The sequence below is a fragment of the Caretta caretta genome, chromosome 7 (assembly GCF_965140235.1).
Source record: "Caretta caretta isolate rCarCar2 chromosome 7, rCarCar1.hap1, whole genome shotgun sequence".
In the NCBI taxonomy this organism is placed as follows: domain Eukaryota; kingdom Metazoa; phylum Chordata; order Testudines; family Cheloniidae; genus Caretta; species Caretta caretta.
The window spans coordinates 48,570,449-48,584,958 of record NC_134212.1 but is presented as its reverse complement, the minus strand read 5'-3'; the positions used below and the strand labels follow the sequence as shown (position 1 = coordinate 48,584,958).

Here is a 14,510-nt window from a genome sequence, read left to right as displayed (position 1 = left end):
GCGCTCTCCTGGCCTGTGCTCGGGGGGTCAACGTCAGCCCCTCCCCATCCAACGCCCCCATTTAAGAACCATCCTGCTTTGTGCTTTGCCAGCCCTTAGGGAAGCAGCAGCTGGTGATGCTGGGCAAGGCCATGGCGATGCTAACCCAACAAGGGCAGCACTTGGAACGTCTCCTGGTATCCAGGCTGTCCAGTCAGCCACAGTCTTGGGGTCCGTTCGGACTCCTGGGTGTCAGGAGAGGCCCACAGAGCCATGAGGCCAGAGATGCCCCTTTCTTATTTGCCACTGGCCAGAAGGTTGCCCCCCCGCCCCACCCTCCCCATCAGAGCCAGTGTCTCACACAGTTGTTGCCTCCAGACATGAAGCTCCCCACCCTGAAAAGCCTGGCAACACAGATCACTGCCAGCTGCCCCCAGCCCCTCCACAGTGCCCTGCCCTCTGCACCGGCTTCCCCAGGGCAAGGTCCCAAAGCCTACCACGGCCCTGATTATCCAAGAGACACCTGTCCCGCTACGCCACAATCTCCAGTGGACCAATGGGGAAGAAAAGGAAGAGGGGCCAGTAGCTACAACATGGGACTGGGGCTCAGCAGACCTGGGCTCAACGCCTGGCTCTAGCACTGGCCTGCCAGGTAACGTGGGATGAGCCACAGATTTTCTGAAGAGCTCAGCTCCCCCCTAGGCACCTAAATGAAGTGGGCTGATAAGACTAGCTGTGCTTTCCCATGATAGTCTCAGCACAGCCACTGAATCATGCACAAACTCTACTTTTCCTGCAGGCCCGCCAGGGCGCGGTTTCCATCATTAAGTGCTTGGGAGTGCTCTGATGGTGGCCAAACCCAGAGAGAACCAAGGATCTGAATGCACATTACACCTGGAAGTGAACCAAGCTTCACAGTCCAGCACACCCAAAATCATTGTACAGAATGGGGAAACTGAGGCACAGAGCTTTGAAGTGACTCGCCCAAGGTCACCTGGTGAGTCAGTGGCAGGGCTGGCAACAGAACCCAGGAGTCCTAACTCCCAGACTCTCTCCTGTAACCAGTAGATTCCTCTCCCCACAGATCTGGCAACAGAACCCAGGCGTCCTGGCTCCCAGCACCTCTGCTCTAACCACTAGGAAACAATCACACAAACAGGAGACTAACAGGGCTCTGTCACTCACATAAGGACACCTCGCAGGGATGTCCCCAGGGGGTTTCTGAGCCAGCTGGGGAATTTACCCTTCTGTTGGGATCTCAATGTATCACAGCTGGGAGGCTACAGCCTTTGCCAGCAGCAGTTTGGCACTCAGGGAACAATTCTTTTCCACCCAGCCCCTGCAGAGTGGCAGGCATTGACACAGCTGCAGGGGGTAGCGGGGGGGGGAGGGGGTGGTTTCACGCCTTTTGCTGCTGACAAACAAAGGCACACACAAAGGCCAGACTCTGCTCAGCAGCAGCCCAAGACTGGCACAGCAGAGGGTGCTGCAGGGTAGGCTTGAGGGGCATCAGTCAATCTGGGGGTCAGGACAGGACCAGCAAAGGAGCTGTGGCCAGGAACACAGTGCACTGGCAGAGGGTAGGGGGTTGAAGTTTGACCAACACCCAGTCCCACTTTTCTTAGTTTTTGCCAGTTAAATCAGCAATTCCCTTTGGGGAGTATTAAAAACTCCCCCAATTCATCCACGCCTCCCCATATGTACATACACACATACACACAACCTGTTCCAGTCACCAGTTGAGTGGAACCAACTCATCCACACCCACCCCACCCCAGAGGCTGAGATCATCCCATGTCTCACACCCTTGTGTCTCCTGACCTCAGATCATCTGCCAAAGCCACAGGCTGAGCCAAAGGTCAGCCAGATTCGCGGTCCTTTGTTGAATGGCCCATAATGCCGGCCCAGCTCAGCTCCTGTAGGGCCACAGGCTGAGTGGCCCCAGAGTGCTCTGTAGGGCTCCAAGGAGACACCATGTGCAAGGACCTCCCTAGCCACCGTTACCCACTAACAACGCAACCTCCTTTGGCTGGTGGCAGCTGGAGGTTTGTCATTGCAACGCTGGGCACTGGTCCATGGAGCTCTTTGGAGCTGGAGTCCTTCCATGGCCCGCCATACAATTTCTATTCCCAGATGTGGCCCTCAGGCCAAAAAGTTTGCCTACCCCTGGGCTAAGAGGATCACAGAGCTGGAACAGCCCTGGGCCCTCCAGGTGGGGAGGTCTCCATCTCCACACCAGCTTGCCAAGTTCAGACACCTATGTCCTTCTCCCCACCAGCCTGCCCTCGGGTAGCACAGAGCTGGGTGGGCTAGGCCTCCTCAGGCAGAGAAAGAGCCTGGCAGATGCCCCATCACAGGGCGATGGTGCCAGGTGGCAATTTGAGCCTGTCCCTCAACGACCATTCACCATTCTGGGTGCCGGATGCAGCTCAAACTGGTGCTCTGCCAAGGGTCCTCTGGGGCAGCTCTCCCTAACTCAGCCTCCATCTGCCACCTCCCCAGTCTGCCAGGATGACCAGAGAGCTCCTCCTGCCCTTACCACCACCTCAGTGCCCAGCACTCTGGGGACAGACACCACAGGAACTGGAAGCCCGAAGACAGAGGGAAAAGGTGAAGAATTTGGAGAGCTGGATAACAATGCAGCTGCACTCAGTCTCAACCCACAGTCCCCGCCAGCTGTTCCACTCCTGGATCCCCCCCAGTTCGGCTGATGCCCCTCGATCCTGACCCGCACCGTCCCAAAAGCCAAGTCTTCCAGTGGTGCCAAACTGAGGGTTTTACGCTAAATGCCCATCAAGGGGCTGGCAGAAGACCCACCAAACTCACGCCACGTGTGATGTCATCACAGCTGAAGGGCAATACCCCACCTCTCTTTACCCTACAGACCTCAGCAAGCCATGCGCCAGCCAGGCCAGGGAGACAGGAAACCCCCCCTCCCGACTGGCCCCCCATGGCATTTGGCCAAGATCCTTCAGCCCCCGTGACAGCGGCGTAAGGGTTAGTTTCACACCCTCCACCCTCCCGCCCCCCGAAAAAAACCGGTTCCCGGAAAAACGCCTACCCAGGCAAGCGCATTTGATACACCCATGGGAAGGCTCCGTGGAGGCGTATGGAGGACTAGCCTTTTCCCCCCCGTACCCTGGGATGAGCCCCATCAGTTTGCTTGCGAAGTGCCCAGAGCCTGGGCTGGCGGGGTACGGCTCGCTGGCTAGTTAGACACCCTCCACCGAGCTTCGCTCACCTCGGAGACCCACAGGGCAGCCCCCCATCCGCGGCCGCTCAGCCCGTGTGACTCCCCAAGGCACTTAGGGGACCAGCCAGTGGAGAAGCAGACCCAGGAGTAACAGGATGGGGTCCGAAGAAATCGGATCAGCCGGCAGTGAGACCTTTTGGACAGGGGCCTTGTTCACCCACCCCGCAGTGTGTCTGCGCAGCGCCAAGAAGAGCGGGGCCCTGGGCACACGAAATAATAGTCGTCTGGTTCAAAGGAAGGGGAGCAAAATCCTCCTTGAGCGACCTCCAACTCGAGGATCCGGATCTCCCCATCCACGCACGGCGAAATCTGGATCCCCCACGCACACTCCCAGTCGGGGCTCCCCTACCGGGCACTGGGGGGATCCGGATCCCCCCCACACACACTCCGAATCAGGGCTCCTCTACCGGGCACTGGGGGGGATCCGGATCCCCTCCCACTCCGAATCGGGGCTCCCCTACCGGGCACTGGGGGGGATCCGGACCCCCCCACACACACACTCCGAATCGGGGCTCCGTCTCTGCCTCACCTTGTCCTTGAGGGGTTTGCGGATGAAGGAAGTGCGCGCCGTGAAGTACTGCTCCAGCTCCGAGTCCGAGTCCTCCTGGCTGCAGTAGCCGCTGCTGGTGGTGCTGCTCCAGGTCATTTCGAAGGACGGGGTCCCCGGCTCGCCCTCGCTCATCCCCTCCCCGGCCGCTGCTCGCCCTCCGACCCTGGCAAGCTGCCTCGCCCTTCTCCGGCCCGGGCTGGGAGCGCTCGGATCCCCGGCGCCTCGACCGGCCCGCTCGGAACAAGCCCGGATCTGCCGGCAGCCCCCGAGGCTAGGTCCGACGGAGAGGGCGGGAGCCCGCACCCCGAAGCGAAGCACTGCCCGCCCGTGGTCCCCGGCTCCTGCTCGCCGTCGCCGGGCTGCAGCCGAGCCGTTGGGATTGAAACGTACACACCGCGCCAGGGGCCGGCCCGGATTGGGGGAGGCTGCGCAGCCAGCTGGGGCGGGGCGAAAGCGCTCCGGCCTCGCCCCTTTCCGGCCGTGATTTCATCCCCAAAGCAGCTCGCCCCGCCGCGGCCGCTCTTCGGCGGCGCTTCCCAAACATTAGCCAGCCTGGGGCCAGCATCGCCCACGATGCAGGGACACCACTGCCACCTCCGCCTCGCTCAGCGTGTTTACATGAGCCGCGCAGGGCGCCCATCATGGCGGTATCTGGGCGCTTCACAGGCCGTATGCATCTATCCTCCCAGTCCCCCCCGCCCCCTCCCCGTGCCAGGCAGGGAAGGGCCAGGACCCCCATATCACACAAGGGCAACTAAAGCACAGAGACTGTGGGGCCAGCTCCTCCGAGGTCTTTACTGCTCAACTACCTTGCAGGAGCTGGGCCTGAAGTGATTTGCCCAAGGTCACACAGGACACGTGGTGGGGCAGGGAATTGAGGTCAGGCCTCCCCTGTCACACATTAGTGCCCTAAGCCAGCCTGTGAATAGCCCCGATTCTCAGGCCTGTGCTCTAACCACACAGCAATGCTCCCAGGTAGGTAGGTAGATAGGTGTGTGCTGAGTTAATCAGCTCTTTCACCCAGGAGTCAGAGATGGGTACATCTTAGGCCAGAAGGACCAAAGGAGAGAGACAGACACACTAACTCAGCAGGACATGGGGACCATTTCCATTAAGACAAAACTGCCTTTCTTCTGCATGAGGGAGGTGGCAACAGCCCCAGCAGCAACATGGAGTTCAGTGCGGGGCAGTGCAAACAGGGGATGAAACCTGGCTGACCTTTGTCCCCTCCCAGATCTGCCTCAGTGATTATTCCCCAGCGGCTCCTTGGAGACACAGGCAGGATGCTGGGGCTGACCCTGCTTTCAGGTTCTCACTTGCACTGGGAATCCCAGGCAGTCTCACTTCCTTGCGTTTTTGATCAGGGAGGGGCAGCCCAATTTGGAAAGAATGAGAGCCATGGGAACCTCCACCCCACAATGCAGACTGACACCCCCCCCCATCTTAGCCCCAAAATGCAAACCTCCCTCCCAAACTCAAGCTAGCCCCACAAGCATTTAGCCAAACCAAAGCACAATCTAGCCCCCCCCACTCCAAAGCTCCCCCAAACACAAACTGAACTCCCCTTGCCTAAAGCACAGAGCCCCCAATGCCCTGCAGAGACGGCAAGGTTTGGTTCGCTCCACTCCCCCCTGTGTTCCCTGGTCATGGCCAGTAGTAGAGTCACCAGAAGAGATGCAGCTATCAATGGATTTCTGATTGCACCAGGAGGAATCAGTAATACCATGACAAACCCCAGCCCTTTATGAATTCCGCTCCGGATTTGCAGGCCAGGGCATTCAGACGGCTCCGAAAAGCACCCAGCTGTCTGGGAGTGGGTCAGACCCACTGTCAGAGGCAAAGTACTATTACAACAGCCCAACAGGGCCACAAGAAGCCTGCTCTACCCACCATCAGTGAACCCCTCAGCCGAGGAAACGAGAGACACGCAATGACCTACAACCCAGCCAGGAGCCACTCTGCTGTTGGGTTTTCCTGAGCAGGCTACACAGGGGATGGAGACCTTCACCAGCTCCAGTTCAGCCAACTGGCTGTGATGATTCATTGTTGCTACAGCCCCCGGGGGGCCCAGTCAGCATCACTCTATTAGGCCACATTGTACTAGGCGCTGTTCAGACAGAGGAATATGGGCCCTGCCTAGGGTGACCACATGTCCCGATTTTATAGGGACAGTCCTGATTTTGGGGGCTTTTTCTTATATAGGCACCTATTGCCACCCACCCCTATCCCAATTTTTTACACTTGCTATTTGACGAAGTGGGTATTCACCCACGAAAGCTTATAGACTAACAGACATATTGGAGCACCGCACTTGCTATCTGGTCACCCTAGCCCTGCCCCCACAGGGTTCCCATTGTCACCACCTAATGGCTGCATGGCAGCCCCGGGCATGTGCCCCAGAGCTACTTATATAATGCACATCAGGGTTGTCGGAGCACCTCACAAGGGATTGTACACTCACACACCAAGGAGGTAGGGAAAGATCCCCATTTTACAGATGGTGAAACTGAGGCACTGGGAGTCTGTGGCTGAGCCAGGAACTGAGCCCAGGCCTCCCAACTCCCAGTTCAGTGCCCTAAGCACTAGATCACCCTCCCTGCTGCTCTGCAAATGGATCAACAGCCCCTCGGACTCCATTCACCAGCACAACACTCACTGCTGTTTAAAAGGTCATCCCTTCAGGGTGGGGCTCAGACAGGATTTCCTTTGCACTGGATTTCATCCTGAGAACCTTTCCATATGCTCAGAGAGGGACAATGGTGGGTCTGTGGGAGATGAGAATTGGGGTCTGTAATGGGGTGGGGGGGTGATGGGCAAAGGGCAATGGTGGGTCTGTGGGGGAGGGGATTTGAGGTCTGTAATGAAGCTGGGTGGAGGGTGATGGCAAAGGGCAATGGAGAATCTGTGGGGGAGGGCATTGGGGTCTAATGAGGGTGGGTGGGGGGTGATGGGCAAGGAGGCAATAGGGGTAATGGTGGGTCTGTGGGGGAGGGGAATTAGGGTCAGTAATGAGGGTGGGGTGACAGGGAAGATTCTGACGGACTCAGCAGTGAGCACAGGGGAGGGGCGGGCAGTAGGGGATCCAGACCCCATGGGCGTCCCAGACAGGGGGGCCAGGTGCTCATCTGCCTTGTTGGTAGGTGTCAGGACAGCCACCCCGGCACATGGCATGGAGCTAATTAGCAATGCGCCCGCCCAACTGGGTGAATGGGCCTCACCTCCTTTCCCCCACTGTCCCTGGGGAGGCCCCAGCTGCCGGGAGTGGAGCCACAATCTCAGGATGAAATTGGAGCTGGCTCCTCCACCAGGGCCACAACAAGATTTATGACGCTTTCCCTGGACGCCAGCTAAGCCCCACGTGCACACTGCTGTGCATGGAAGGGGCAGCACCCACGCCTTGGGCTGGGGACAGACAGCAAGGGGAGGAGCTTGATGAACTCCAGCCCCAGCCTCTCCCAGCAGGGGACGCTGTGGGGGCCAGGGCAGGAGCCCTGCCTGTGGGGGGAGCTCCTGGCTGCTCCTGCCCTGTTCCCCACAACTGCTCTCCTACCACATTGGTGTCTTTCTCCACCGTCTGTTCGTTGGCCTCAGCCGGGTCGCTGTCCTGGTACCGGGGGCCACTGCAGTCCAGCTGGATCAGGGCGCGGCACCGATAGTGGCAGGTGAACTTGCAGTCTGGGGGAGGGGAGAGGAAAGAGAAGACAGCGTTAGGCGAGCCTGCAGGGGAATTCAGCAGCCTGCTGGAAGGAGCAGCAGCCCCCAGGCTCCAGCGCTTGCCAGAACCCCAGGGCTGGGACAGGGCCAGTCTGACACCATTGAACATCCCAATCAGCTGCATGATGGCTCAGTATTTCCTATCCCAGCTCCCTGCCTCTCCACTTACATCCCCAGGTCCCAGGGAGAGCCCTGCTGCATGGGAACTCGGAGGGGGGCTGTGTGACAAACCTAACCTTGGATCACCCCCACCCCCAACCAGACCAAGCTCAGGCCAGGAGGGAGTCGTTGGCCCCCATCTCAGCCAGAGCTGGTGGCCAGTGTGGGGTCCTCAGAAGCAGAGAGGCCCCCGCTCTGGGCTGAATCCTGACGATCTGGGCCTGCGCTTTGGGATTTCAGGAGGGAATGGAATAAAGGAGCCGGGGTCCCATGAGATCCCCACCAGAAATCAACCAGCAAGTGCACAGGCCTCCTTCAGCCACTTGCAGGGGATCCCACCTTTACAGTCATGCCAGCTCTGCTGCCTGCCCCCAAGATCAGCCAGGGGAGGGATGGTGAGAGCAAGTGCTGGGGACACCAACCCATACCACGCCACGCACACCCCTGCAGAGCTGGGGTCTGCCAAGGAAGTGGCGTAGGGGGATGAGGAGACACGAGCTGGGTGCTCAGCCAGAGAAGCGGCTGTGCGGGTGGAGGGGAAAGGACCAGGCATTACAGGTGGACACCAATCCCAGGTGGAGCCAGGCACAGGGACAGAGAGGGCAATGAAACCCTTGGTGGGTTCCTGTTCTGCCCTCTTCCACTGAAGGTGCTCCACCACCACCACAGTGCACACCCAGCATCTGCCAGCAGCCAGGGAAACAGACCCCAGGGAATGCTCCTGCCCCGGCTTGCAGGGAGGCTGGGCTGGACAGGAGCTAACGGGGCTGCTGCCCCTCCAATTTCTCTGTCCCTGTGATTAATGCACCGTGCAGCTCTGTGGCACTCGGACGCTGCCCTGCCAGCCCCAGGATCTCTGATGGCCATGAGGCTTCCACTCACACGCCCTCCATGGGGCGAGGGAGAGAGTGATCCCCCCAACACGCACACACTTCAAAGGGACCAAGACAAAGAGCCTCTGTCCCAGCAGCATTGCCTTTCCCCAGAGCCAAACTGCCACCCGCCAGCACAAAGAGCCTATTAACGGGCACCCGGCTGGCCCCGGAACCATTCGCCTGGATGGGCTGCAGCCGACCGCAGCTCCTGCAGCGCAGATGGGCTCGTGCAGGAGGAATGCTCCAACGGCAGTCACACGATGACACAATGCAGCCTAAGAGATCCCCCTCACTCGCCCCATGTGCCCCCAATCTCTGCAGGGATGCCCTTTTCCCCACCCCCTATCTCACAGGGGTCTCCTCTCCCCCATAGCAAAGACCTTTCCCTGTTAGAACAAATTCTCTATTTCTTTCCCCTTGTTCTGTGTTACTGGCCTCGGTCCTACCACCTTTGAGGTCTACTTGTGGCATCACAATCCTCTTCATTGCAACCTGTGATGTCACAAAACAGAGGATGCAGCTTGGTAGCAGGAACCAGTCAAATGCTCGGGAAAGAGAAATGGTTTGGGGTTTCCTTCCCTTCCCCCAGATCTCCCGAGCAACTAAGATTGAGGCAAAGATTAGGGAATCTTGGTATATTTTTTAAAAATTGGAGAAACAACATGGTCCTCATTTCATTCAAGGCGGTTTTGTGGCCCCCAAACACATCACTTTTCCAGCCTTTCATCAGAAGATGAATTTCAAAATGTTCCCCATTTTGAAGCAAAAGAATAACTGGTTGGATGAGAATATGGTTTCATATGCCAAATATGTGGCTTGAAAAACAGAGCTGAATTCACTCCTAAGTAGTCCTGTGTTCTTGCCAGCACCCCAAGCCCCCATGCACCCAGGTGGGGAGTGGGGAAAACGGGAACAGTTGGGCACTATAGAAAGAAAACGAGAGCACCTCTGATTTTGGAGATGTTAGCATTCAGTTGTGACTATTTCACAGGGCCCCCAACAGAGAGAGAGGGAGAAAAAAGCATGGCACTTCTCTTCTCTTTGCAGTACCTCCAATGCTGGGAGTCCCCCCCCCCCCCCAAAAAAAATGGCATCAGGCCTCTGAAAAAGTCCCAAGATTGGCTTAAAAAAACACGAGACCGTGACAAACTAACACATTTTGGGTGCTTATTTGCCTTCTGAGCCTTTGCCATGTTTTCAAGCTGTTCTCTTTGTGAGCACATGGGCTAGACAGACTTCAGAAGAAAATGAACTTAGAGATTCTCATGTAACCCATAGAGACAAAAGCCACCACATATTACAAGAGTCAGGATATAATCGTGACAGGTGTTGACAGTGGGTTCAGGCAACTCAAGGGCCTCTCCCTCCCTCTCCATAGGGACATCAGAACAATCCCAGTGTCTATCCAACACATGAGCTTCCTTCCACTGAGAGAGAAGGCAAACTTCCATTTTGCTGAGACACTTGAATGCCTCGTCAGCTTCTAACTAGCCCACTGAGTCCCAGGCTGCCTGTTCCCTGCTGCAGCCAGGCAGCTCTTTAGGAAGCAAACCCATGGTGATTTCCAACCACTGGTCCTGCGAGCAGCAGCAGAAAGAGGCCCCATGCCCCAGCTTTGGAGAGCAGGATTTAGCTGCAGAAGCAGAACCATCACACTTAATTCTCCATGGAAAGTTCCTCCCAAGTTTTCCATGGATTGTCAGCTGTTCTTTTTAGAGGGGAGCTATGACTTTAAATAGGGCTCTGGCACCCTCTAGTGGTTATCACTGCAGCACAGCAGGACAACGAATCTAATTCTTTGACACCAGTGTCACTCCACTGGAGTTACTCCGAGTCACACCAGTAAGGAAGCAGGGGATCAGATCCATGGACTTTACAATGCCACACTCCACTTATCTTAGACACCCACTGCTAATAAAGGCCTACTGAGGTCCCTTCCAACCCTGATATTCTATGATTCTATGTACAGAGGAAGGGGTGGCTGGGACGGTTGTTGCTTATAACTAGGCCTGGCAGAATTAAATTGTTACTTTAGCATCATTTTGATGGAGAATCTCAAGGTTTATTTTTAACTTTTTTTTTATTTTTATCCATTTCAATTTTCACAGTTGCTGGAAATTAGGGGGAGGGGTCAGACAATTGTGTACGGAGAACAGACGCTGAGATTCCAAGAGGTAACGCTTTATAACCGCTAAACACAACATTGACAACGTCACCTGCAAAATGCACAAAGTAAATGTCCTTCAATCAAACTCTAAGGACTTCTCAAGCAGCGTTTTTCTGACATCGCCCGTCGGTACATTTGGATTATTACTGACGGAAATCTTTGGGTTTGTAGGTGAAATTGACATTTATCAACATTGACAATAAAAATCAGATCCTGCCAGGCCTGCTCACAACCAGGCACCATGTCTAACAGGCTCTGCAACTGCCTCCCACTGAACTGTGGTCTCGTTAGATCTCACATATAAGCCTGGTGAGTGCTTGCATGGAACGGGCCCAGGAGATGCAGAAAGTGGGGTTGGTAACTCAGTAGGGGGCACTCTCCCCTGGCAGTCACTGCCCCAGGGCGCTAGGGCGTGCTGTGCTGCAGGAAGTAGGGTGGGTGCTCAGTAGGGGACCCTCTCCCTGCTGAGTCAATGCCAACCCCAATGTCCCAGTGTGGTGGTAGGGCACAGTGTGCTTCAGGAAGCGGTGTTGGTGGGCCAGTAGGGGGTGTCCTCCTCTCTGATGTAGTACTGACCTCGGTGCAGTACTGACACCTTGTGGCCAGTCACAGTCCCTTGGCATTTATAGAAGTACTAAGTATTATTATTATTACTATTATTATTCTTTTCACAAGAATTGTTGCCGGGTAAAGCCACTTTCGGGCCAAAGTGCAACATTGGTCATTAAAATCTGCTGACCTGGCCTCCCCCTGAAGTTTCAGTTGGACACAGTTTTGCTTCCTGTCCCAGGGTTGCTGTGTGCTGTTAAACAGCTGCTGCGTTCCACCCTAGAGGCAGCTGCATTCAGCGGGGTGGGAGTCAAAGAGTTTGTCTGTAACTGATGCAGCACTTTAGGATGACAGATGCTCTCAGTGATCGACTAGTTACAATCAGAAGAGCTTTGCCACACTGGCCTTCATGCTGTTCAGTTACAGCCTTGTCTGCTTGTCCCTCTGGGGCAACAGCTGTCCTGACATTAGAGCAAACACGGATGGGGCAGGAAGCAGCAGACCGCCTCAGGGGAGATGCTGAGAGCGTTCCCACGTCCCATCCTCTGTGGGGGTCAGAGGCACAGAGCTCAGCGTGGGGTGACAGCTGCGAGCAACACAGATTGTGGGGGCGGGGTCGCTGGGCCAAAGGGACCCAGCAATGCAAGAAGGGAAAGCAAGAATCAGCTCAGCTGTCTCCAACACAGCATTGGGGCCAGGCAGATCTCCCTATCCCTTCATGGCAGGGTCACACAAGCAAAGGTTTCAGCTTCCTCCTCCTTCCCAGGAAAATTCCAACTCCATCCCCTGCCCTTTTTCCAGGGTTAAAAACAAACCAAAGTCTCTGGCTTCTCCTTTGGCCCAGAAGGGATCACGGTAAATCTCTGGGCTGATCTACATAGGGAAAATCGACCACGATAGCTACTGCAGAATAGCCTCTTCCACTGTGGAGTCAGGCACCACAGGGAGCCAGCTGGCCTGGGATCCTGAGGGCCCGGGAATCCCAGCCCTGGGGCAGCCCACGTGGCAGGACTGTTGTAGGATTACAGAACCTGGAGGCCTGTCTCAGGACTTTTATGCTTTCTGCAGCAGAGCAGGGTGTCAAGTCCTGGCTAGAGCTGAGGCTCCCAGTGCTTTCAAGCTCCCAGCTCTAGGGTAGGAAGCCTGGAAACTTGTCACGGCAGGGCTGCCCCAGAGCCCCGGCCCTCAGAAACCTTGGGGTCTTCAGCCCCTCTCCTGGCAGCCCACTGGCCACCTGCCTGGGATTTGCTTGCAGCGAATGGAGATCCAGATGCCACTGGGGAAGTGGAGGCAGAGGTGGAAAGGAAATCACACTAAAGCAGGTTGGCAGCTGGGGCATGTCAATCAGTTGGGGTGGGTGGGGCCTCCCTGTCCTTCAGCATGGGACTCTCCTGCCTCCAATTATTTCCATCTCTAAAATATTCTGTTCTGCTCTATACATTTCTCCCTGCTCAACAGAGGCAGGGTGGGCATTCTTTGAGCATGGGCCCAAATCAGTTGACTGATACCGTCTCTAAGGGTGCCAATTACCACCATCCCATTGCCCCACATCATGGCCCTTGCCGGGCTCTGTGCCCTGACCAGTGGGCTGTCAGGTCCATGCCCCGTGCCGTGCCCTGACCCCCCGGGGTCCCCGCCAGGCTCCGTGCCCACCATCTCCAGCAATCACATCACAGTGTCCGCCAGCATGGCTCCCCACCTGTCACTCTCAGTGCCTGTTGCCATGCCCAGCCTCAGTGCCCAGCCACTCCAGAGACACTCCTTGCCTCTGCCAACTCTCCCAACCCATACAAACACCCCCATGCCTTCCTGCAACCCCCAGTCAGCCTGAGCCAGGCCTGCTGCCTCCCCTGCTCCCCAGGAATGAGCCCCACCAGCCTCTGCCTCTTCTAGCAGGAGGAGGAATTTGGGAGCTAGCAAATGGTTCCATTCCCTCCCTGTCCCAGGCTGGGCGAGTCGGCCCTGCCTCAGTGTTACTGTCCCCCCAGGGAGATCTTCCAGCTCTACATCACTGAAATGCAGCTGCCTCTGAGGTAGAATGCAGCAGCTGTTCGACACCATACAGCGATGCCACCCAAGCCTTTGGGATGGAAATGGAACCTGTTCTTCTGTGGAGAAGACTGAAGAGGGATTCAGGGGAGGCAGATCGTAACATCGCCCAAGGAGGGACATGGCCAAGCCCTTAAGGTTAATACCCTCAGTCTTGCAGACAGTGCCCCACCATCTTTAATGCCTGCAAGCAGGCAGGGCCTCAGGTTCTCGCAGCAGAGCTCTACTCCCTGGCTTAGAGGGAAGGGTGCCCCCTTCCTGCAGCACCTTGGATTTCCCTAAGAGTGCCTCTCAGCCAGCCCAGCTCTGCCTGGCTTGCAGGATCAGAAGAGATCCCAGCTTGACACGCTATGGCTGGAGGAGAGCCTTGGTCTGTCTGTGCCACTGGGGCCTTGCACCCACACCTGCCTAGTGCCAGCCCAGCATGGCAAACAGATAGAGGTAAAGAACCCATTAACCCCAGGGCTTCCTCCCACACCCACGCTTCCTGTGATTGGCAGGCGACCAAGTCCTTCAATTCTTACTGACAGCTGCACCTGGCTGGTCGGGGGTTCCCGACCTGCTGTGCATCTGCTGGGAACTCCAGACCCCACAGTGCCAGGGCTGAGGTTTAAACACTTCCGAGTGGAGCTTTCATGCTCTCCTCACTCACACCAGTGCTGCATCCGGGGGCCCTCTAGCTACAGCGGCTGGCTGTGGTTCTCTCCCAGCTGTGCTGAGCGCTGGTCAGAAGAAGATGACTGGAGATGAGCATAGGGAACCATCTCTCCTTCCCCACAGTGCCCCCAGGGCTGCATTCGCAGGGCTCCCTAGGAGTCCAGGGGACGACTGGGAGCTCCTGGGTGTTGGGTAAAGCACCATTGTGAGATGGTGTCCCAGGGAAGCTTTCGCACCATATGGGCAGACCCCAATGCCATGGGGGGGGGCGGGGGGGGTGTCCCACATACCCATGGGATCGCCATTCTCACAGGCCCTGGGCTGGCTCTGAGTCCTGAGGGCTCTGAAGTTAATTTCCTCTGTGCACCATTGTGTAATCACCAGCAGGGGGAGCCCGTTAGGATGATAGGGTGACTTGGCCAGGTCGCTAGGCCTGGGTGTGATAACACTGCAAAATGACCCACAGCAGTAAACACTGCTCGGCGGAACAGAGAGTTTGCTGTGCGTGATGATCCCAAACGTCATCAGCCTGGAACTGACCCTACTATGGGGCCAGGA

General features: G+C 56.8%; 1 protein-coding gene across 2 annotated transcripts in view; it reads right to left on the bottom strand.

Moving 5' to 3' along the window:
* The window catches only part of RASSF1 (Ras association domain family member 1), a 28,907-nt gene that overhangs the window by 12,970 nt on the left and 1,427 nt on the right, over window positions 1-14,510 (bottom strand). Inside the window, exon 2 of one of the 2 annotated variants that reach the window (XM_048859336.2) lies at window positions 7,333-7,457. In XM_048859336.2, coding sequence (XP_048715293.1) covers window positions 7,333-7,457 — 125 coding nt within the window. Of the gene's footprint in view, window positions 1-3,761; window positions 4,195-7,332; window positions 7,458-14,510 lie in introns of those variants that run through there. The other variant, XM_048859337.2, reaches the window with a different exon arrangement.